General features: G+C 44.3%; 2 protein-coding genes across 4 annotated transcripts in view; one reads left to right on the top strand and one right to left on the bottom strand.

Annotated features, from left to right (window-relative positions):
• LOC149436291 (galectin-1-like) overlaps positions 1-26,515 on the bottom strand; it is a 391,735-nt gene that overhangs the window by 144,018 nt on the left and 221,202 nt on the right. The window lies entirely within an intron of this gene.
• On the top strand, positions 20,876-24,808 carry LOC149436301 (galectin-1-like). The gene is made up of 4 exons (XM_089661749.1): positions 20,876-20,887; positions 21,990-22,069; positions 23,185-23,356; positions 24,450-24,808. Exons 1-4 carry the CDS (start codon positions 20,876-20,878, stop codon positions 24,591-24,593), a joined length of 408 nt encoding a protein of 135 aa, XP_089517875.1. The 3' UTR covers positions 24,594-24,808.

The following is a 26,515-nucleotide window of genomic DNA, read 5'->3' as shown; positions in this document are numbered from 1 at the left end:
TGTCTCATATGATGTGTATCAGTATAGTGTTGCTGGTTGTGATGTAGTGGTTGGTATTGTGTTGGGGGATGTGGGCAGGTAATGTAAATTGTCACTTTGAGGTTGAATTCCTAAACCTGGAGAGTCCAGAATCTGGTGCAGCTCTGCATAGAAACCAATCAGCTTCCAGATTTTACTGTCAAAGCTTCATTGAAGCAGCTGAAGGTAGAAGCTGATTGGCTCCCATGCACAGCTGCAGCAGATTTTGCACTCTCCAGTGTTAGGAAATCTCCCCCTTTGTGGTGTAGAAATGACTTTGAGGATAGTCCTCTTTTGCCCCCTTGCTGTTTGTGGTGAGTGGTGACATCCCAGCAGAGTGACGATGGACGACCCATGCTCAGTCACAGCGGATCCACATTTCATTCATTCTCTGTAATGAGCGGTTCTGGAACAATTGTCAGTCCAGGGGGCAGTGGGCGGAGTGATCCCTCCCTCCTGACTGGCTCCACCCTCAGCAGACCTCCTATATAAGAAGAAGTAGAAGAGCAGCTGATCACAAGTGTCTCTGATAAGGAAGCAGGATGGCAGATAATGTGAGTATGAGCACTGGTGGAAGCTGCAAGAGCTGAGCGAATGGCTTCTGTGGGGGATGGTTGGTGTAGTGTGGTGGGTAATGGTGGGTATTAGTTTGCTTGGTGTGGACACAAGTTGGTGTCGGGCTGATTTGATGTTGGTGGTGGAGGTATATGTATGAGCACTGGTGGAAGCTGCAAGAGCTGAGCAAATGGCTTCTGTGAGGGATGGTTGGTGTAATGTTGAGGATGGTGACGGGCGTAGTGTTGGGGGCTGAGGGCGGCGACGGGCGTAGTGTTATGGGCTGAGGGCGGCGACGGGCCTAGTGTTGCGGGGCTGAGGGCGGCGACGGGCCTAGTGTTGGGGGCTGAGGGCGGCGACGGGCGTAGTGTTGGGGGCTGAGGGCGGCGACGGGCGTAGTGTTGGGGGCTGAGGGCGGCGACGGGCCTAGTGTTGGGGGCTGAGGGCGGCGACGGGCCTAGTGTTGGGGGCTGAGGGCGGCGACGGGCCTAGTGTTGGGGGCTGAGGGCGGCGACGGGCCTAGTGTTGGGGGCTGAGGGCGGCGACGGGCCTAGTGTTGGGGGCTGAGGGCGGCGACGGGCCTAGTGTTGGGGGCTGAGGGCGGCGACGGGCCTAGTGTTGGGGGCTGAGGGCGGCGACGGGCCTAGTGTTGGGGGCTGAGGGCGGCGACGGGCCTAGTGTTGGGGGCTGAGGGCGGCGACGGGCCTAGTGTTGGGGGCTGAGGGCGGCGACGAGCGTAGTGTTGGGGGCTGAGGGCGGCGACGGGCGTAGTGTTGCGGGGCTGAGGGCTGCGACGGGCGTAGTGTTGGGGGCTGAGGAAAGTGGAGTTTATAAGGTTGCTTGATGTTGGCAGTGGTTGGTATGTTGGCAGTGGTTGGGATGTTGGCAGTGGTTGGTATGGTGTTGCTGGAGGAGGCCATTGATATGTCAGGGGGGCATTTAGTTGCTGAGTTTGGGTGGTGATGGGTATAGATTGGTGTAGGTTATGATCTTGTTTGTGTAGTTTTGTTTTTTTCTTTTACTATTTAGGGTGTGCTGAATGTGTTTTCCTGTCCTGGCACAGAGCTGGGTCGGCCTTCCTGGATTTTCTTAATATTGGGTATATACTGGTATGGATTATTTCCTTTACAGATTTAGGCTCCATGTATATCAGCTTACCCTGACTGCAGGAAAATGTAGCAACTAAGGTATTGTGATTTTGCTGTTTTGTTTTCCTGTGGCCGGTGATCAAAATGTTCCTAACCTGAATGTGGTTCTTCTATGTTCGGGAGAGGGAGGATAACTTTGTCTAACTGTGGCAGCTCCTGAACTCTGCTAAAAGCCTGTGTGTACAGTACAGGGGATACATAGGCTTTTATGGAGTTGAGTTTAGGAGTTTTTGGCCAAAAAAAGCCAGATGCTCCTAAACTTGTGTTTTTAGCAGCTGCTCCATATACACGATTCTTTGCTCTTAGTGACTCCTTATTTTCATGTCTCTGTATTTTGTGATTATATTCTGTTTGGCTTTATAAATATAACGGTCCTGATCTGAGATGTCCATCTTCTGGGGGTTCACCCATTGTTCCAGATCATTAACTTTTTTTTCTATGTTGGGTGGGAAGGGGGTAGGGGGGATACTCCAGACAGATCAGATATTTTATGAACACATAACAAACATGCTGACCAGAATTCAATTCTTACTATACACACCAAGAACATAATTACTAAACATGAATGCTGGGCAGGCCTTGTGCCAGACCCATCAGACATTTTGATGTACTCTTGACAAACATGCTGACTAGAAATCAATTCATACTGTACATACCAAGTCAGGGGTGGACTGACAAGTCATGGGGCCCCTGGGCAATAGGGGATCATGGGGCCCCTGTGTCCTTACCCAAACTCAAGCCTATGAAAAAGGTACCAGGGGCATATCATGGGGCCCCCTACTGACCCTCAGGCAGTGCCCGAGTTTCCAAATGGTCAGTCCGCCCCTGTACCAAGTACATTACTAAACGTGAATGCTGGGCAGGCCTTGTGCCGGTCAGTAATTGGCACCATCCGGCTGTCTGTAGATGGGACTATAACTTGTATAAAGCTCTGGGCAGCCGCCATACATGACATGAACATTTATAATAGAAAATGTATATATTGTGAAGTCCTTAGAATACATTTGTGATCGGCCGGGGTAGTCTGTGCTCCCTCCATTCTCCACAAATCTCTCAACAAAGTGCTGCGACCCTCAAATCCTATATTTATTCTGAGTTCAGTAGCTGCAACCATGAGATGTCTTCTGTCTATAATCGGTGTAATAATTCTCTCCTCCCATACAGACTGTTACCTTCGATAGCATCAGCCTCAAACCTGGTCACTCCGTGGAGGTGGAGGGCTTCATTCCATTGGACTGTAAAGAGTAAGTCCTGTTTCTCCCCTCAACTATTTATTATATATTTTCTCTGTAGAATAATTTGCAAGAAGTTTAACTTGCAAAAGTAGAAAAGTGTGCTCTGTGTACAGAACATCCTACTGATCCCCCCCTCGCTGGGGTTTTGGTATGCTCGGTCCTTCATATACCTGACAGATTGTTTGGCTCAGAGCATGTTTAGCTCAATCATTTGGGTTTCTGCATTGTTACAAAATTGCATCATATGAAATAACTGACATGCCTTCTGCTACACTTTTTCTCCTGGACCCCAATAAACTGTATAGCTGCAGGCACTGCAGAGGAATTTATCCTCAAAATTAATAGCAGAAAGCACTTCGTCCCTACTGCATACCTAGTTAAAGGTCCAACACCTCAGGAATGGCAACAGGGAGTGAAAGGGAACATAGTAGTGACTTCTCGCCTCTCCCTTCTTGCAGGGACTCAGTAGCTCAGCTTTAATGTGATCAGCTCTCCCGCCTAGTGGTGACTCCTTGGCCCAATTCACCCTTCTCCCTTCCACAGCATTGACTTGCAGCTTGGATCACCCTTCCTCCCACACTAGTAGCATGGAATCGCAGAGTGCTTAGACCAGACCTGAATCACTTCACTGTTTCTCTTGCAAATATTCAGGATGAATTGTTCCACAGTGGCTGCAACTACAAATATCAGTGAGGGCTTGTCTCAAAGTTTAATTGGCACTCAATATGTAGACATCCGTATGTTTATATCCAGGCTACAGGTTTACTTTAGGTACTTTTGGTATAGAGATGTATTAGCAGGGCCCCATGTTATACAAGCAAACCTTTAGTGTTCTGCCTCCCAATTAGTAAATATTAGCTAATATTTTTGGAGACTGAAGTACCTCTGACTCCCATGGGAGTACCACTGGTGAATGACTTGAGTACTATATCTGACAAGGTCAGCTGAGTAGAATAATGGTTTCTGTCTTTCTAGGTTTGCCATCATCTTGGGAACAGATGAGAAGAATCTTGTGCTACACTTTAGTCCTCGATTTGACTATGAAGGAGTCCAACTCATGATAGTTATGAACTCAATGGTGGACAATGTCTGGGGAGAAGGGCAGAGGGAAAATTTCTTCCCCTTCCAGGAGGGATCAGACACCACGGTACGTCTACAGGACAAATGTTGGATGGTGCCAAGAGGCATCACTGTTCATATTGGACACATCTCTGAAAGATGCAGTAGGCAGCCAGTGATGGCTTAAGTCAAGTGTATATAGACTCTGCTATGTTTGCCCCTTCAGCTCATTCCATGAAAGATGGGAATGTCCAATAGATTCCATCATGCTGCCATTGTGGCCTATGATATACTTCCTAGCAAATGGTCTCGGTTGCTCAGATTAATGGCTGAGAATTTTGAAATTTGTTGTGTGATAATAGGAAGAGGAAATGGGGATACAGTAATCCCTGACATGGAAAGTCCCCTGTAAAGGCTCAATCTGGGGAGTAGTGGGGGGGCTGGCTGGGAACGTAAGATCATTGGCATACTACAAGTCTGGTATTTTCTCTGTATCCTCAACCTGGCACACAGGCATGTCATTCCATAAACAGAGTGTGAGGGAGATGCAGGGAATGGATATTACTGCTGATGAATGCTCTGTTCATCTAAATTCATTTCTGGGGGCAGAATTCCTCAAACTGTGACAAGCCTTAATTTTATATGGGGTAGAATAAAATAACTGCCCCAGAATAATGGCTCTCATTTACCCAAGTCTGTCATGGTAGATGGGCCCCTTGTCCATGGACATGTATGAATTGGAGCCATGGCTGGGACAGTGGCAGATGGGGCCTTTATCAGGACAAATGTGTATTTGGCACCCCTGGAAGGGGGATACTGTTTAACACTTTAGAAAGTACAAGATTTGGAATCTTTGCACATATGGTTTGTTATCAATAGAGATGTGCAGATCACCATGAACAGAGGTATAACCTTCCCTTTGATAAACACATCAAATGTTAAGCCCTGCCCCCTAGGATTCACTGTCAAATGCCAGAGCCCCAGTGCAGTTGAGTCACAGCACTTTCCCAATGCTAACCATTGGCCTGTAGTGTAGATGCTATATCTGTGGCATACAGCAGCCTTTCAAAAATCTCAAGGGTTCCTCTGGGGCATAGTTATGTCTTTGGGGAACCCCTTCCAAAACCAGCTCATTGGTAGTGAGTGGGGGCAATGCCCCTTACATTGGTGGCCAGTGGTCAAAATGCTTCACTTTCAGCAGTGGTCAAAATGCCACTTACAGGCAGTGAAAAATGTAATCTGTGTCATGAAGCTGGCCCCACCAAGTGGTGTTGGGCCCCAAAATAAGCACTCTATCAAATTGGAGGTTAATCAGCCAAAGCTCCAGGAACCCCTAGAAGCCTCTGAATGAACCCTGGGTGAGACTGGCTGGCAGATCAGGACTCCAAACTGGCCAACAGCTATTGATCTCCTGAGGGCTCCAGTCATTTGTTTAGGTGACAGATTGTCCATAAAATTGCAATGGAAGTGCAGCCTTCTGTTTTTTTTGACTATCCATTAATTAAATGCAACACATAAAGAATACATGCATATATCTTATGTAATAAAGTTTAGTTGAAGTATTTTGGTGATGGTCTCTATGGCCAGCACTCATTGGTGGGTTTTTTCTTTGGTCTAGAAAGTTGACACTGTTACCTCTCTTACAGGCTTGTTTCCAGTTTGCACTAGACAAGATCACCATACAATTACCTACAGGAAATCCTTTCTCATTTCCAGTCCGCTTCTCCACAAAGGAGATCTCCTACTTGGCCGTGAGACACCTCCAGCTCAAGTCCATCACAATAAAATGAAGAATCCAGAAATGGAGGAGCCGCCTGTCCCACGTGTTCATATCCAGGCTCTGTGGTGGCCATAGTGGATGAAGGGGTTTTTCTGGTTGTAACACCCCTCCCTACAATCTACATCCTTGCTGCTCATATAGACAGACCTTGTGTTTTTTCTCAGATCATTTACTAGAAATGAATTTCATCCACATTTCAAATAAAATCCAATGAGCTCTATTGTGTCTGATCATTTGTTTATTCAGCTCTAAACTGACTTTGTATTGATTGCTGTGGTGGATAGCATCCCTGCCTGCTGCATAGCGCCCTCCTGCTGGACATTTGTTGCATTACTTTCAAAAGGCACGCAGTAACCAAGAGGGTGCTAATGCTGCTTTTCCTGCATGTGTAGGCTGATTTCATGGATGTCCAGTAAGGCCAAGACTTTCTGATTAAATGGTTTTAAAAATGTCTGGTTCCCGCAAGCTTTAACCATTAAGCAAAAAAGGCTGAATTCTCACTGATTTGTTTTAATTGTTTGACTTTTTTCTTGTAATTTTCCCAAAAAAAGTGACATTAAGTCCCTGGTCAAAGTATTTCCATGACCACACTATTGCCATTTCCAGTGAGTCAGAGATTGGAATGACAAATTCTATATGCAAACTGTGTTCCAAATGAGGAGAGCTGCTGTACTTATTGTGGTGATTGGGGGGGTCAGCTGGATTGCAGGAGGTGGGCTTCATCAAATCAGTGCTGGATTAAACAGTTCTCTCAAACACTTGCCTTCTGCCCATTTGCCAGACAAGCCTACTTTGTCACGCTCTTTAATACTATCATCCAGTCCTCGTCTCAACGCTGTACTTTCTCCACCTTCACCCAGTAACTTGCTGCTCACGAGATTGCTTCAAAAACAAGATGGAGGCATTTTGTGGGGACATCTCCACTGCACCGATATTGATCCCACTCAACATATCCTGAACAAAACCACCCTCAACGCTTTCCACTTTGACCTTGCTACTACTGTTGGCTTGACCCATTCCCTCACAACTACAGCAATCCTTTCTATCATATGCTCACTTACTACTTCAATCTCTAACTCTGCAGTGGTATCTTCCCCTCTTTAAACATGTGCTGATCACCCCCATACTTTCAGACCCCACGAGCCTTAAACTAAAAACCATCTCATTGCTCCCGTTTACCTCAACTTTACGAATGTGTTGTCCACAACTGTCTGAACTCCTTCCTCACTGACAACAATCACCTTGACCCCTCAGTCTGGGTTTTGCTTGCTACACTTCACTGAAACTGTTCTACTAAAACTCACTGCTGAAACCAATGGCCACTACTCCATACTCCTACACCTCTGTGGCCTATCATACTGTTGACCATTTGCTCAACCTTCACTTATTTGGTCTTCAAGACTCTGACCTCTCCTGATTCTATTCTTACCCATCGCAGAACTTTGTTGTCTACCTTTTTACTGTGTCCTCCTCCACTTCCTTTCTGTAGGTCTCTCAAGGTTCTGTCCATGGACCTCTCCTCCTTTTCTCTATCTACACCTCCTCCCTTGGTCACTTGATAAACTCCCATGGCTTCCAGTGCCATCTGACACTCAAATCTATCTCTCTACTCCTCACACCTTCAGTCTCCTCTTGCATTGCTAACATATTAACTGACATATCGGCATGGATGTCCTACCACTTCCTCACACTCAATCTTTCTAAAACTGAGCTCATAATATTCCCTCTTGACTGCTCCCTTCCCCCTCAAGATCAATAATACAACTATCAGTCCTTCCCTCTCATGCCAGGGTACTAGGTGTACTTCTGTACTCTGACCTGTCTTTTCAGCCTCAAATCCAATCACTGTGCAGACCTTGTCGACTTCACCTCTGTAACATCTCCAAAATATGCCCATTTTCATCACTGAAACCACTAAGCAAATTATTCACACCCTTATCTCTGGACTTCTTGTAACTCCCTCCTCCATAGACCTACTGTGATAGACCCAATCAGGACAGGGGTTTATGGAGAGGACTGCAGGCTAGTCTACTGACTTTGGGACCTGGTATTTGAGGGGGCTCTATTCTATGGGATGTGTATGCCTGGGGGACTTTTGGAGAAGTTGTACTTTGGATTCAAGCCTATGTCTCCCCAAAACACACTCTGAGAATTGGAGGACCGGATACAGATTTGTGCTGTCTGTTTTTGTTGGGGTATAAAATCAACAGCCCAAACCAGTGGTCTAGTTAGATTGTGCTGCCCTAGGCAACACAAACTGTGTGTGCTCTCCAGGGCTGGGCTCTCTTTCCCATCTAGTCAATAGGCAGAGCTGAGTTTTGGCTGCCCCCAGGTAGCACTCCCCTATTAGCGGAGGCTCTTTTCTAGTCCAGCTGCTTGGCTCCAGCTTGTGTGTGCCATGCAGATCTGGTGCCACCGTCTACCATTCACTGGCCACCCTAGGCTGCTCATTGATCCCTGGGATGTGGCATAAGAGCCTGTGATTGACTTTTACCTAAAGCAGTGAGATTCATCTTTCACATGCTTACTGGTTCATATTTCCTTGACAGTATTGCAACTATTTCCGTATAGGTTCTTGTGTGTTGTACTCAACCAGCTATTCCTGATGTGGGGCTCTTTGCAGGCTTTCTCTCTTTGCCCAGCAAGACTGTACTGCGCACCCCATTTCCAGTCAGGGGTCCTTTGAATGCATTGTGATTCTCAACTAGAGGACAACCTGGTCATTGAGGTTCAGCCAATGTCAAAGACACTGTGTAAGGTCATGTCTACGGGCTGGAAAAATCCGTATGTAAATGGTAGAAAACTGGCTAAAAGATCGTATTCAGGGAGTAGTGGTTAATTCATACTCTGGTCTAGGGTTATTAGTGGGGTACCCCAAGGCTCAGTATTATTAGTGGGGTACCCCAAGGCTCAGGGTTATTAGTGGGGTACCCCAAGGCTCAGGGTTATTAGTGGGGTTCCCCAAGGCTCAGGGTTATTAGTGGGATTCCCCAAGGCTCAGGGTCATTAGTGGGGTACCCCAAGGCTCAGGGTCATTAGTGGGGTACCCCAAGGCTCAGTGATAGTGGGGTTCCCCAAGGCTCAGGGTTATTAGTGGGATTCCCCAAGGATCAGTGTTATTAGTGGGGTACCCCAAGGCTCAGGGTTATTAGTGGAGTACCCCAAGGCTCAGAGTTATTAGTGGGGTACCCCAAGGCTCAGGGTTATTAGTGGGGTACCCCGAGGCTCAGGGTTATTAGTGGGGTACCCTGAGGCTCAGTGTTATTAGTGGGGTACCCCAAGGCTCAGGGTTATTAGTGGGGTCCCCCAAGGTTCAGGGTTATTAGTGGGGTACCCCAAGGCTCAGGGTTATTAGTGGGGTACCCCAATGTTCAGGGCTATTAGTGGGGTTCCCCAAGGCTCAGGGTTATTAGTGGGGTTCCCCAAGGCTCAGTGTTATTAGTGGGGTTCCCCAAGGCTCAGGGTTATTAGTGGGGTACCCCAAGGCTCAGGGTTATTAGTGGGGAACCCCAATGCTCAGGGTTATTAGTGGGGTACCCCAAGGCTCAGTGTTATTAGTGGGGTTCCCCAAGGCTCAGGGTTATTAGTGGGGTACCCCAAGGCTCAGTGTTATTAGTGGGGTACCCCAAGGCTCAGGGTTATTAGTGGGGTACCCCAAGGCTCAGTGTTGGGACCCTTCCTTTTTAATATATTTATAAATGATAATGGGCCTGAACTTAAATCCCGTTCCAGTCTTTGCAGATGACACCAAGCTGTGCCGGGGAATAACGTCCTTCCAGGATGTCTCCAACTTACATCCGACCTCAATGCTCTGTGTAATTGGGGGCCAATGGGGCCAATGAGGGTTAATGTTGATAAATGTAATGTTCTGCACTTGGGGGATAAGAAGATGCATCATACATACTAGGGGGGGGTACAACTGGGGGGGGGGGGTCAATGGTGGAAAAAGGATCTTGGGCTTCCGACAGGTCATGAGCTTAATAATTGCATGCAAGCTGCGAGTTCTAAAGAAAGCAAAATCCTCTTGTACAAAAAAAAAAAAAAAGTATAGACTCCAGAGAGATTTCCCCCCCCTTCCCCCCCCAAAGTGCAAATCATTAGTAACACCTCATTTAGAATATGCAGTTTAGTTTTGGGCACCAATTCACAAAAAGAGGACGTACAGAGAAGGGATCCAAACTGATACGAGGCATGGAGGAACTCAGCTATGAGGAAAGATTAGAGGAACTGAATGTATTCTCTACTGAGAAGAGGAGATTAAGGGGGGGGGGACCTGACCCCCATGTATAAATACATAAGGGGGGGTGGGTTTGATCTCCATGTATAATACATAAGGGGGGATTTGATCTCCATGTATAATACATAAGGGGGGATATGATCTCCATGTATAATACATAAGGGGGATACGATCTCCATGTATAATACATAAGGGGGGATATGATCTCCATATATAATACATAAGGGGGGGATATGATCTCCATGTATAATACATAAGGGGGGATATGATCTCCATGTATAATACATAAGGGGAGATATGATCTCCATGTATAATACATAAGGGGGGGATATGACCTCCATGTATAATACATAAGGGGAGATATGATCTCCATGTATAATACATAAGGGGGATATGATCTCCATGTATAATATATAAGGGGGGGATATGATCTCCATGTATAATACATAAGGGGAGATATGATCTCCATGTATAATACATAAGGGGGGGATATGACCTCCATGTATAATACATAAGGGGGATACGATTTCCATGTATAATACATAAGGGGAAATATGATCTCCATGTATAATACATAAGGGGGGGGATATGATCTCCATGTATAATACATAAGGGGGGATATGATCTCCATGTATAATACATAAGGGGGGATATGATCTCCATGTATAATACATAAGGGGGGGATATGATCTCCATGTATAATAAATATGGGGGGATATAATCTCTATTTATAATACATAAGGGGGGATATGATCTCCATGTATAATACATAAGGGGGGATATGATCCCCATGTATAATACATAGGGGGGATATGATCACCATGTATAATACATAAGGGGGATCTGATCTTCATGTATAATATATAAGGGGGGGATATGATCTCCATGTATAATACATAAGGGGGGATATGATCTCCATGTATAATACATAAGGGGGGGATATGACATCCATGTATAATACATAAGGGGGGGATACGATCTCCATGTATAATACATAAGGGGGGATATGATCTCCATGTATAATACATAAGGGGGATATGATCTCCATGTATAATACATAAAGGGGGATATGATCTCCATGTATAATACATAAGGGGGATATGATCTCCATGTATAATAAATAAGGGGGGATATGATCTCCATGTATAATACATAAGGGGGGATATGATCTCCATGTATAATACATAAGGGGGATATGATCTCCATGTATAATACATAAGGGGGGATAAGATCTCCATGTATAATACATAAGGGGGGATATGATCTCCATGTATAATACATAAGGGGGGATATGATCTCCATGTATAATACATAAGTGGGGATATGATCTCCATGTATAATACATAAGGGGGATATGATCTCCATGTATAATACATAAGGGGGGATATGATAACCATGTATAATATATAAGGAGGGATATGATCACCATGTATAATACATAAGGGGGGGATATGATCCCCATGTATAATACATAAGGGGGGATATTATCACCATGTATAATGCATAAGGGGGGATATGATCTTCATGTATAATACATAAGGGGGGGGGTTTGATCTCCATGTATAATACATAAGGGGATATTGTCTCCATGTATAATACATAAGGGGGATATGATCTCCATGTATAATACATAAGGGGGGGATATGATCTCCACGTATAAAACATAAGGGGGGAAAATGATCTCCATGTATAATACATAAGGGGGGATATGATCTCCATGTATAATACATAAGGGGGGATATGATCTCCATGTATAATACATGAGGGGGTATGATCTCCATGTATAATACATAAGGGGGATATGATCTCCATGTATAATACATAAGGGGGGATATGATAACCATGTATAATATATAAGGAGGGATATGATCACCATGTATAATACATAAGGGGGGGATATGATCCCCATGTATAATACATAAGGGGGGATATTATCACCATGTTTAATACATAAGGGGGGATATGATCTTCATGTATAATACATAAGGGGGATATGATCTCCATGTATAATACATAAGGGGGGATATTGTCTCCATGTATAATACATAAGGGGGATATGATCTCCATGTATAATACATAAGGGGGGGATATGATCTCCACGTATAAAACATAAGGGGGGAAAATGATCTCCATGTATAATACATAAGGGGGGATATGATCTCCATGTATAATACATAAGGGGGGATATGATCTCCATGTATAATACATGAGGGGGTATGATCTCCATGTATAATACATAAGGGGGATATGATCTCCATGTATAATACATAAGGGGGGATATGATCTCCATGTATAAAACATAAGGGGGTGATATGATCTCCATGTATAATACATAAGGGGGGATATGATCTCCATGTATAAAACATAAGGGGGGGATATGATCTCCATGTATAATACATAAGGGGGATATGATCTCCATGTATAATACATGAGGGGGTATGATCTCCATGTATAATACATAAGGGGGATATGATCACCATGTATAATACATAAGGGGGGATATGATCTCCATGTATAATACATAAGGAGGATATGATCTCCATGTATAATACATAAGGGGGGATATGATCACCATGTATAATACATAAGGTGGATATGATCTCCATGTATAATACATAAGGGGGGATATGATCTCCATGTATAATACATAAGAGGGGATATGATCTCCATGTATAATACATAAGGGGGGATATGATCTCCATGTATAATACATAAGGGGGATATGATCTAGATGTATAATACATAAGGGGGATATGATCTCCATGTATAATACATAAGGGGGGATATGATCACCATGTATAATACATAAGGGGGGATATGATCACCATGTATAATACATAAGGGGGGATATGATCTCCATGTATAATACATAAGGGGGGATATGATCACCATGTATAATACATAAGGGGGGATATGATCCCCATGTATAATACATAAGGGACGATATGATCTCCATTTATAATACATAAGGGGGGATATGATCACCATGTATAATACATGAGGGGGGGATATTATCACCATGTATAATACATAAGGGGGATATGATCTCCATGTATAATACATAAGGGGGGATATGAACTCCATGTATAATACATAAGGGGGGATATGATCTCCATGTATAATACATAAGGGGGGATATGATCTCCATGTATAATACATAAGGGTGGATATGATCTCCATGTATAATACATAAGGGGGGGATATGATCTCCATTTATAATACATAAGGGGGGATATGATCACCATGTATAATACATGAGGGGGGGATATGATCACCATGTATAATACATAAGGGGGATATGATCTCCATGTATAATACATAAGGGGGGATATGAACTCCATGTATAATACATAAGGGTGGATATGATCTCCATGTATAATACATAAGGGGGGGATATGATCTCCATGTATAATACATAAGGGGGATATGATTTCCATGTATAATACATAAGGGGGATATGATCTCCATGTATAATACATATGGGGGGATATGATCTCCATGTATAATACATAAGGGGGGATATGATCTCCATGTACAATACATAAGGGGGGATATGATCTCCATGTATAATACATAAGGGGGGATATGAGCACAATGTGTAATACATAAGGGGGGATATGATCTCCATGTATAATACATAAGGGGGGATATGATCTCCATGTATAATACATAAGGGGGATATGATCTCCATGTATAATACATAAGGGGGGGGGGGGAGGGGTTGATCTCCATGTATAATACATAAGGGGGATATGATCTCCATGTATAATACATAAGGGGGGATATGATCTCAATGTATAATACATAAGGCGGGATATGATCTCCATGTATAATACATAAGGGGGGATATGATCTCCATGTATAATACATAAGGGGGGATATTATCACCATGTATAATGCATAAGGGGGGATATGATCTTCATGTATAATACATAAGGGGGGGGGTTTGATCTCCATGTATAATACATAAGGGGATATTGTCTCCATGTATAATACATAAGGGGGATATGATCTCCATGTATAATACATAAGGGGGGGATATGATCTCCACGTATAAAACATAAGGGGGGAAAATGATCTCCATGTATAATACATAAGGGGGGATATGATCTCCATGTATAATACATAAGGGGGGATATGATCTCCATGTATAATACATGAGGGGGTATGATCTCCATGTATAATACATAAGGGGGATATGATCTCCATGTATAATACATAAGGGGGGATATGATAACCATGTATAATATATAAGGAGGGATATGATCACCATGTATAATACATAAGGGGGGGATATGATCCCCATGTATAATACATAAGGGGGGATATTATCACCATGTTTAATACATAAGGGGGGATATGATCTTCATGTATAATACATAAGGGGGATATGATCTCCATGTATAATACATAAGGGGGGATATTGTCTCCATGTATAATACATAAGGGGGATATGATCTCCATGTATAATACATAAGGGGGGGATATGATCTCCACGTATAAAACATAAGGGGGGAAAATGATCTCCATGTATAATACATAAGGGGGGATATGATCTCCATGTATAATACATAAGGGGGGATATGATCTCCATGTATAATACATGAGGGGGTATGATCTCCATGTATAATACATAAGGGGGATATGATCTCCATGTATAATACATAAGGGGGGATATGATCTCCATGTATAAAACATAAGGGGGTGATATGATCTCCATGTATAATACATAAGGGGGGATATGATCTCCATGTATAAAACATAAGGGGGGGATATGATCTCCATGTATAATACATAAGGGGGATATGATCTCCATGTATAATACATGAGGGGGTATGATCTCCATGTATAATACATAAGGGGGATATGATCACCATGTATAATACATAAGGGGGGATATGATCTCCATGTATAATACATAAGGAGGATATGATCTCCATGTATAATACATAAGGGGGGATATGATCACCATGTATAATACATAAGGTGGATATGATCTCCATGTATAATACATAAGGGGGGATATGATCTCCATGTATAATACATAAGAGGGGATATGATCTCCATGTATAATACATAAGGGGGGATATGATCTCCATGTATAATACATAAGGGGGATATGATCTAGATGTATAATACATAAGGGGGATATGATCTCCATGTATAATACATAAGGGGGGATATGATCACCATGTATAATACATAAGGGGGGATATGATCACCATGTATAATACATAAGGGGGGATATGATCTCCATGTATAATACATAAGGGGGGATATGATCACCATGTATAATACATAAGGGGGGATATGATCCCCATGTATAATACATAAGGGACGATATGATCTCCATTTATAATACATAAGGGGGGATATGATCACCATGTATAATACATGAGGGGGGGATATTATCACCATGTATAATACATAAGGGGGATATGATCTCCATGTATAATACATAAGGGGGGATATGAACTCCATGTATAATACATAAGGGGGGATATGATCTCCATGTATAATACATAAGGGGGGATATGATCTCCATGTATAATACATAAGGGTGGATATGATCTCCATGTATAATACATAAGGGGGGGATATGATCTCCATTTATAATACATAAGGGGGGATATGATCACCATGTATAATACATGAGGGGGGGATATGATCACCATGTATAATACATAAGGGGGATATGATCTCCATGTATAATACATAAGGGGGGATATGAACTCCATGTATAATACATAAGGGTGGATATGATCTCCATGTATAATACATAAGGGGGGGATATGATCTCCATGTATAATACATAAGGGGGGATATGATTTCCATGTATAATACATAAGGGGGATATGATCTCCATGTATAATACATATGGGGGGATATGATCTCCATGTATAATACATAAGGGGGGATATGATCTCCATGTACAATACATAAGGGGGGATATGATCTCCATGTATAATACATAAGGGGGGATATGAGCACAATGTGTAATACATAAGGGGGGATATGATCTCCATGTATAATACATAAGGGGGGATATGATCTCCATGTATAATACATAAGGGGGATATGATCTCCATGTATAATACATAAGGGGGGGGGGGAGGGGTTGATCTCCATGTATAATACATAAGGGGGATATGATCTCCATGTATAATACATAAGGGGGGATATGATCTCAATGTATAATACATAAGGCGGGATATGATCTCCATGTATAATACATAAGGGGGGATATGATCTCCATGTATAATACATAAGAGGGGGATATGATCTCCATGTATAATACATAAAGGGGGGATATGATCTCCATGTATAATACATAAGGGGGAGATATGATCTCCATGTATAATACATAAGGGGGGATATGATCTCCATGTATAATACATAAGGGGGGGATATGATCTCCATGTATAAAACATAAGGGGGATATGATCTCCATGTATAATACATAAGGGGGGATATGATCTCCATGTATAATACATAAGGGGGATATGATCTCCATGTATAATACATAAGGGGGGATATGATCTCCATGTATAATACATAAGGGGGGATATGATCTCCATGTATAATACATAAGGGGGGATATGATCTCCATGTATAATACATAAGGGGGGGGGGGGGGGGATATGATCTCCATGTATAATACATAAGGGGGTTATGATCTCCATGTATAATACATAAGGGGGGTATGATCTCCATGTATAATACATAAGGGGGGGATATGATCTCCATGTATAATACATAAGGGGTGGATATGATCCCCATGTATAATACATAAGGGGGATATGATCACCATGTATAATACATAAGGGGGGGATATGATCTCCATGTATAATACATAAGGGGGGATATGATCTCCATGTATAATACATAAGGGGGATATGATCTCCATGTATAATACATAAGGGGGGGGGGGGATATGATCTCCATGTATAATACATAAGGGGGATATGATTTCCATGTATAATACATAAGGGAGGATATGATCTCCATGTATAATACATAAGGGGGGATATAATCTCCATGTATAATACATAAGGGGGGATATGATCACATAATATGAGACATAAAAAATATAATAACAAAGATAAGTGACAGCAAAATAAAATCCAAGTGCTCCATCGAGTCTGTTTCCTTTTTTAAATGTATCCTTGTTTATTTATTTATTTGTTGGTAAGTATTTTGTCTGAGTCTAGATCTGTGTTTGCCCCAAGCAAATTGAAGGTAAATTGCATTGAAGTTGTCACAGACCTCTCATACCCAGATGTACAGATGTCCCAAGTTGTAGTGGAATGTATCTCCTGCAGGACGAGTGTGACCGGCCATGAGGAGAGTTCTGGTGCTGAAGGGGTTTAGAATCCATTTTCCATTTTGCTGATGACACCCAGATCTATCTCTCCACTCCCCAGCTCACCCCCTCAATCTCCTCACGTATCACAAATCTACTGAGCGACAAATCAGCATGGATGTCACACCCCTACCGGAAACTCAATCTTTCAAAAACTGAGCTGTAATATTAACTCCCCCCCAATCCTCCACTCATGACTTTACCATTAAGATCAACAGCACAACCATTGGTCCTTCCCCTCATGCCAGGGTGCTGGGCGTAGTCCTAGACTCTGACCTCTCCTTTGGGCACCACATCCACTCACTGGCTAAATCCTGCCGCCTCAACCTCCAGAACATTTCCAAAATCCGCCCCTTCCTGACCAATGACACCACAAAACAACTCATCCACGCCTTGGTTTTATCCCGCCTCAATTACTGCAACTCCCTCCTCACTGGTCTACCATTACACAGGCTATCCCCCCTTCAGTCTATTATGAATGCTGCTGCTAGACTCCTACACCTTACGAACCGATCAGCGACTGCTGCCCTTCTCTGCCAATCCCTTCACTGGCCTCCACTCAGTGTCCTCCACCCCTCTCTGCCAATCCCTTCACTGGCCTCAACTCAGTGTCCTCCACCACTCGTTGCCAATCCTGTCACTGGCCTCCACTCAGTGTCCTCCACCCCTCTCTGCCAATCCTTCCACTGGCCTCCATTCAGTGTCCTCCTCCCCTCTCTGCCAATCCCTCCACTGACCTCCGCTCAGTGTCCTCCACCCCTCTCTGCCAATCCCTCCACTGACCTCCAATCAGTGTCCTCCACCCCTCTCTTCCAATCCCTTCACTGGCCTCCACTCAGTGTCCTCCACCCCTCTCTGCCAATCCCTCCACTGGCCTCCTCTCAGTGTCCTCCACCCCTCTCTGCCAATCCCTTCACTGGCTTCCACTCAGTGTCCTCCACCCCTCTCTGCCAATCCCTTCACTGGCCTCCACTCAGTGTCCTCCACCCCTCTCTGCCAATCCCTTCACTGGCCTCCACTCAGTGTCCTCCACCCCTCTCTGCCAATCCTTCCACTGGCCTCCATTCAGTGTCCTCCTCCCCTCTCTGCCAATCCCTCCACTGACCTCCGCTCAGTGTCCTCCACCCCTCTCTGCCAATCCCTCCACTGACCTCCAATCAGTGTCCTCCTCCCTCTCTGCCAATCCCTCCACTAACCTCCGCTCAGTGTCCTCCACCCCTCTCTGCCAATCCCTCCACTGGCTTCCATTCAGTGTCCTCCACCCCTCTCTGCCAATCCCCCCACTGGCCTCCACTCAGTGTCCACCACCCCTCTCTGCCAATCCCTTCACTGGCCTCCACTCAGTGTCCTCCATCCCTCTCTGCCAATCCCTCCACTGGCTTCCATTCAGTGTCCTCCAACCCTCTCTGCCAATCCCTCCACTGGCCTCCACTCAGTGTCCTCCACCCTTCTCTGCCAATCTGAATCACCTCCACGAGATCATACCCCGCAGCTATCACCTTTTGTATCACCTCCCCCTTCCTTTAGATTGTAAGCTCCATGAGCCGGGCCCTCCTATTCCTTCTGTACTGAAATGTATTGTAATTGTATTGTCTCCCGTTATATTGTAAAGCTCTGTGCAAACTGTTGGCGCCATAAATCCTGTATAATAATAATCATAATCTTAGCACGTCCACTATGGGGCGCCTGGTTGTGCCGTGCCCCCCCATACTAGGATCAGTAATGACAATTCCTGGGATGTCATGCGTCTCATGTGATGTATTGGAGGTCCTGGGTCCTCTACATGGATCTTTAGTTGGACCTCATTTAGAATACTGTGTCCAGTTCTGGAGATCTCACTTCCATAAGGATATTGATGAGACAGAACGAGTCCAGAGACGGGGAACACAAATGGTGAAAGGTCTGAGGGATCAAACATATCAGGAGAGACTGCAGGAACTTCATATGTACAGTCTGGAGGAAAGAAGGGAAAGGATGGACATGACCAAAACCTTTCAATACAACAAGAGGGAGAATAAGGTTCTGGAGGGCAGGATGTTCAGTATGAAGCCAAGATGAAGAACACGGGACATGACCTCCAACTGACTGGAGGAAAGTTCCCAACTCATCTTAGAAAGTCATATTTTCCTGAAAGGGTAGTTGATGGTTGGAATAGACCTCCAGCAGAGGTAGTGAGTCAGTCAGCAGTAAGTGGCTTCAGACATGCTTGGGGCAAACATGGATCTAGACTCAGACAACACACCAATATAATAAATAAATAAATAACGAAGCAATTAAAAAAGGAAACAGACTCGATGGACCACTTGGACTTTTTCTGTTTCCACTTATCTTTGTTATTATATCCTTTATGTCTCATATGATGCCATGCATCTCATGTGATGTCAGGGGTCTCGTGATGTCATGCATCTCATGTGATGTCAGGGGTCACGTGATGTCATGCATCTCATGTGATGTCAGAGGTCTCATGTGATGTCATGCATCTCATGTGATGTCAGGGATCTCATATGATGTCATGCATCTCATGTGATGTCAGAGGTCTCATGTGATGTCATGCATCTTATGTGATGTCAGGGGTCTCATGTGATGTCATGATTCTCATGTGATGTCATGCATCTCATGTGATGTCAGGGGTCTCATATGATGTCATGCATCTCATGTGATGTCAGGGGTCTCATATGATGTCATGCATCTCATGTGATGTCAGGGGTCTCATATGATGTCATGCATCTCATGTGATGTCAGGGGTCTCATATGATGTCATGCATCTCATGTGATGTCAGGGGTCTCATATGATGTCTTGCATCTCATGTGATGTCAGGGGTCTCATATGATGTCAGGGGTCTCATATGATGTCATGCATCTCATGTGATGTCAGGGGTCTCATATGCTGTCATGCATCTCATGTGATGTCAGGGGTCTCATATGATGTCAACGATCTCATATGATGTCATGCATTTCATGTGATGTCAGGGGTCTCACATGATGTAATGTGTATCAAGTAATGTAAATTGTTTCTTTGCGGTTGAATTCCTAAACCTGGAGAGTCCAGAATCTGGTGCAGCTCTGCATAGAAACCAATCAGCTTCCAGGTTTCCCTGTCAAAGCTTCATTGATCCAGCTGAAGATAGAAGCTGATTGGCTCCCATGCACAGCTGCAGCAGATTTTGCACTCTCCAGTGTTAGGAAATCTCCCCCTTTGTGGTGTAGAAATGACTTTGAGGATAGTCCTCTTTTGCCCCCTTGCTGTTTGTGGTGAGTGGTGACATCCCAGCAGAGTGACGATGGACGACCCATGCTCAGTGACAGCGGATCCACATTTCATTCATTCTCTGTAATGAGCGGTTCTGGAACAATGGTCAGTCCAGGGAGCAGTGGGCGGAGTGATCGCTCCCTCCTGACTGGCTCCACCCTCAGCAGACCTCCTATATAAGAAGAAGTAGAAGAGCAGCTGATCACAAGTGTCTCTGATAAGGAAGCAGGATGGCAGATAATGTGAGTATGAGCACTGGTGGAAGCTGCAAGAGCTGAGCAAATGGCTTCTGTGGGGGGTGGTGGGTAATGGTGAGTATTGGTTTGCTTGGTGTGCTTGGTGTGGACACAAGTTGGTGTCGGGCTGGTTTGATGTTGGTGGTGGAGATATATGTATGACCACTGGTGGAAGCTGCAAGAGCTGAGCAAATGGTTTCTATAGGCAGTGGTGGGTGTAGCGGTTGGTATAGGTTTGCTTGGGGTGGACATGGGTTGTTGTTGGGTGTAGGAAGTTGTTGGTATATTTCTGGTTGTCTCTGTACCATTGAGGAATATGGATCATGCTGAGATAGGGTTGCTTGATGTGGGCAGTTGGTGGGTGTGGGTCAGTATTTTAGTTCTTGTACATCCATTTATGTAGGGTGTGATGTATGTGTTTTGGTGTTCTGGCACAGAGCTGGGCCGTCTTAATATTGGGTATATACTGGTATGGCTCACACTCCCCTCCCCCACACTTGCCCATAGTGGCTCATTATATCCATGCCTTACACTCTGTGTGATTTATACTAATGTGCAGTGTTATAAATGGTCCGGTTCTGAGATGTGACATGTCCATCTGCTCTGGGTTAAACCATTTGTGCCATATTAACTCTTTCCATGCAGGATGGAAGCTGGGGGTGGGAAGGGTGTAGGGGGAATACGCTGGACAGATCAGATATTTGATGCACACATGATGACAAACTAACATGCTGACCAGAATTCAATTCATACTGTACCCACCAAGTACATCATTACTAAACATGAATGCTGGGCAGGCCTTGGCACCATCCAGCTGTCTGTAGATGGGACTATACCTTAGAAAGGTCTGGGCAGCCGGCATACATGATATGAATGTTAGAGAAAATGTATATATTGTCATGTCATTGATGTGTTATTAGACATTTGTGATCTGCTGGGGATGTCTGAGCTCCTCCACTCTCCCACAAAGTGCTGCCACCCACAGAAATCCCAAACTTATTCTGAGTGCAACCATCAGATGTCTCTCCTGTCTATAAATGGTGTAATAATCCCCCCCCCCCCCCCCCATTATACAGGGAGTAATAATTCTCTAATTTCTCCCATACAGACTTTTACCTTTTATAACCTCGGCCTCAAACTTGGTCACTCCGTGGAGGTGAAGGGCTTCATTCCAGAGGACTGTAAAATGTAAGTCACGGTTCCATCCTCAGCTACTTATTATACAATAGATGTCTGCTCTCTGTATAATCTGCCTAAAGTTTACCTTGCAGAAGCAGGAAAGTGTTCCGTGTACAGTACATCCTACTGACCCCTACATGCTGGGAATTCGGCATGCGTGGTCCCTCAAATGCCTGACATTGTGTTGCTCACAGCAAACTTAGCTTAAATGTTTGTGTCTACATTGACACAATTTCACCATATGAGATGCCAGCTGACTTCTATCTCTCTCCTCCTGGACCTCACCAAACTGTATAGCTGCAGGCACTGAGGAGGATTTTTTCCTCAATCTACAGTAAAGCGCTTCATCGCTACTAATTACCTAGTTAGAGGTCCAATGGTAAGAGGGAGTGAAAGGGCACAAAGTAGTAGTGACTTCTCAGCTCCCCCTCCTAGCAGTGACACCTTAGCCCCGTTCACCCTTCTCCCTCCCACAACAGTGACCCAACAGCTCAGATCACCCTTCTCCCTGTCTATTTGGATTGAACACGGTCGTTCAAGTCTGATCTCAACCTCTCTGCACGCCCATCCCAACACACACGTTCCTGCTTTAAAAATGGCTGTGTATAAGTGACCGTCGGCTGGAACCGACCACATGCCTGATGAAGGGTGACTGCAAGACTCCAATATGTTGCCACACTGTAACTATGTAATCGTTCATTAAAATGTTTGGACCCATATTGGTGATCCTTGGTGTGCTGGTGACATCCTCCCAGACTTGAATGACGTTACTGTTTTTCTCTTGTGAACTTTCAGGAGAAATTCTCCACAGTGGCTGCAACTACAAATGTCTGTGAGGGATTCTCTCAGAGCTTAGTTACTTTCTTTTTTTAAGAATATGTAGAAAAGTCTGTCCATATCCAGGCTACAGGTTCACTTTAGGTGCTCTTGGCATAGAGTATTACCAGGACCCCATGTTTTTCAAGCAAACTGTCGGTTTTAGTCTCCAAAAATATTATCTGACATAATTGTGACCTTGTATGTGAATCAGAGGTACTTCTCCCACCCACCTACCACAGGTGAAGGACTCGAGTACTATATCTGACCAGAACTGAGCAGAATATTTGCTTTTTCTGTCTTTCTAGGTTTGCCATAAACTTGGGAACAGATGTGAAGAATCTTGTGCTACACTTTAATCCTCGATTTTCCTATGGTCAAGACCGGCTCGTGTTAAACTTGAACTCAATGGTGAACGGTGTCTGGGGAAAAGAGCAGAAGGAAAACTTCTTCCCCTTCCAGAAGGGATCGGACACCACAGTATGTCTACACTGGGAGGGGAAGGAAAAATGGTGGAAAGGGCAAAGTGTCATCACTGTTCATATTGGACACATCCGTCTCTAAAAGATGCAGTAGGCAGCTAGTGATGGCTTAGGTGAGGGGTATATAGGCTTTATTTGCTATGATGGGTCAATCCTTCAGCTCATTCAATGGAGGATGAGACCCTTCCACATGGGAAGATGCAATGGATTCCATCATGCTGCCATTGATATACCACCTAGCAAATGGTTGCTGTTGGTAACATTAATGGTTGTCAGAAGGAAAATGTTACATGAAAACATTTTGCAAGCCATTATGTGTATGCATGTCATTGATGTCATACATGTTGGATGAATATTTTAGGAAAACAAGGGAATAGGGATAAGGAAATCCCTGACATGGACTCTGTAAAGTCTCAATCTGGGGAGTAGTGGGGGGCTGGCCTGCAACTTTAAATCGTGTTTTACCCTAAGCCAGTCATGGTAGATGAGACCCTTGTCCAAGGGCTCACTTGAGCCATGGCTAAGAGGTGTGTATTGGGGCTCCTGGAAGGGGTAGATTGTCATCTGACAGGGAATCCTGTAGAACAGAGCCTTTAGCACTTTCATGGTTCTAATATTTGGCATGTAGTGTAGATGTTGTATAGCTTGCATGGCATACAGCAGCCTCTCCACCACTGGCCCCAGTGAAACCATTGAAATTTTTTGATCTCTGGGAAACCCTTACTAAAACCATTTCAGTGTGTTGCCCCATTTCTGGTAGTGGTCAAAATGCCACTCTTACAGGCAGTGAGAATTTGTGTCATGAAGCTGGCTCCACAAACTTGTGTTGAGGGTCCAAAAATAGGCAGGTACCATCAAATGGTAGTTTAATTGGCCACAAGTCTAGGTACCCCTAGAAACCTCTGGAGTCCAGGTCTGCTGGCCATTCTCACCCAGGGTTCCTTCAGACCGGCCATAAGCTATTGATCTGAGGGCTCGAGACATTGATCTAAATGACAGACCGTCCTCAGACCCTGTTACTAAAACATTGCAGCTTCAGAAGCACATCCTTCCTTAGTCCAGCAAGCTGACACTGCCATCTTTTCTTACAGGTTTCCTTCTTGTTTGAGCAAGACAAGATCACCATACAATTGCCTACAGGAAATCCCTTAACATTTCCAGTCCGCTTTCCCATAAATGAGATCTCCTACTTGGCTTTGGAAACCCTCCAGCTAAAGTCCATCACACTGAAGTGAAGAATCTGCAACAGAGGAGCCGCCTCTCCCACGTGTCCATATCCCGGCTCTTGTGAAATGGCCATAATGGATGAAGAGAAATGTTATCCTGTCTTGTACCCTTCTCCTTCCAATCTGCCTCCTTGCTGCTCATGTAGCCATACATTGTGCTTTGCTCAGATCACTTGCTAGAAATGAATTTCATCCACATTTCAAATAAAATCCAATGAGCTCTATTGTGTCTGATCAATCTTATTATTGAGCACTAAACTGACTCTGTATTCATTGCTGTAGTCTATAGCGCCCCCCTGCTGGAGGTTGGTTGCATTACCTTTAGGCTGCATTCACACTTGAGCCGCTTGTAGCTTTAAGTTCTGAAGCTCAAACTTGAGGAAATAAAATTTGTTCTCTATGGTGCCTGATCACACAAACGGGCACCATAGAGAACAATTTGAGGTTTTTGGAGCTTCAAGTGTGAATGTAGCCTTAGAAGGTACACAGTAGCTGTGGCAGTGAATGTAGTAGTACTCCAGCAGGGGAAGGAGATGCTGGAGCAGCTTTAGTCTCAGTGTACGGGTAGTAGACTAGGGGTAGTAGTAACTACATAGCATGGGGAGTAAAGTGGTGGCAGCATAGGAAGGATAGTGTTGAGAAAATGTAATATTTGTAGCAGGGGGTATGGCGGCTATAAGATACGTTGGGTGGAGGAGGGGTAGGAGCAGTTCTAGCAGAAGTGTGGTAGTAATGGCATAGCATTGGTAGTGATAGGAGTAGTACTACTTGTAGTAAGATAGTAATAGTAGTAGCATTGGGTGTGGTAGTAATTGCAGCAGTATAGTAAAGGAAGTGGCAATCACCAACCAGTCAGTGTATAGACTGCAGCTGGTTGGCACCAGCAGACAGAACATGAACATCACTTTGGCAGCTTGGGCTAAGAGGGGTGCCAGGCCATCCCCACACAACTGCTGTGCCCAGTGGTGTATTTAGGTTTTGTGCTGCCCTAGCACAACGATTGTCTGCCCCCACGAAGAGAGCCTGACATTGACTAACACCCCTTCCACTAAACCCCCCCGCAATGGGGAAAAACACTCCTCTTCACAGCTCCAGATATACCCGGGAACGAGAGTCAGGCTCTACAGACACCATCATGCAGCCTTTCTCGGATCCCACCTGTGTCCCTTCTATCCCTTCTGGGGGGAGGTGCCTGAAATTTGCCACCCTATGCAAGTGGCTTGTGGTAAATGCACCCCTGGCTGTGTCCCCCAGACACTGGAATCTGGATCCTGGTCCTTGGAGCCCAGTTAATCACATTCATAACAAAGCTGTTCCGAATGAATTTGTTCATAACAGCTGTGATTGGCCCAATCCTAGTACCATGTGATTATCTGTAGCCAGTCACTAGTTGTCCTGAATGGTTAACCCCTTTCATGACCATTAAACTTTGCTATCACAATGATCTTCAGTGTAACTGCAAATAAAGTATAAATCCCTCATCACCACCTCTGAGTGCAGTGTTACAATGGTGATCAAGTGTTTTTGTGGTTTTTTTATATATATATTTTTTAAATATTGTCAGCATCCCTGATCAGCTCCACATCTGTTATGAGGATGCTATACTTCACTGGTGCCAGCATAGTAAAAATATATATATTCAGGAGTATACAACCCCATGCGAATCCCCAAGCTTCTTACTAAATGCTTTCAAAAAATGTAATTGGAAGATTATTTGTACTGTCCTGGAAGAGCCTCAAGAAATGAGATCGGCAATCAGCGCCTTGTGGTCAAACATTGTGTGTAATGTATATATACACACATAAATGAGCCTTAACATAACCACTCACAGGTAAATTGAATAATTTGTCACACCCCAACTGCAAAGAACTAGCATACCACCCATAGCCAGGTGCACAGGCATTTCACACCACCCATAGCCAGGTGCACAG

This window comes from Staurois parvus, unplaced genomic scaffold, assembly GCF_062004578.1.
Source record: "Staurois parvus isolate SC_StPar_1 unplaced genomic scaffold, SC_StPar_1.0 ptg001381l, whole genome shotgun sequence".
In the NCBI taxonomy this organism is placed as follows: Eukaryota; Metazoa; Chordata; class Amphibia; order Anura; family Ranidae; genus Staurois; species Staurois parvus.
The sequence above is the reverse complement of the archived record's forward strand: the minus strand, read 5'-3'. Positions and strand labels throughout refer to the sequence as shown.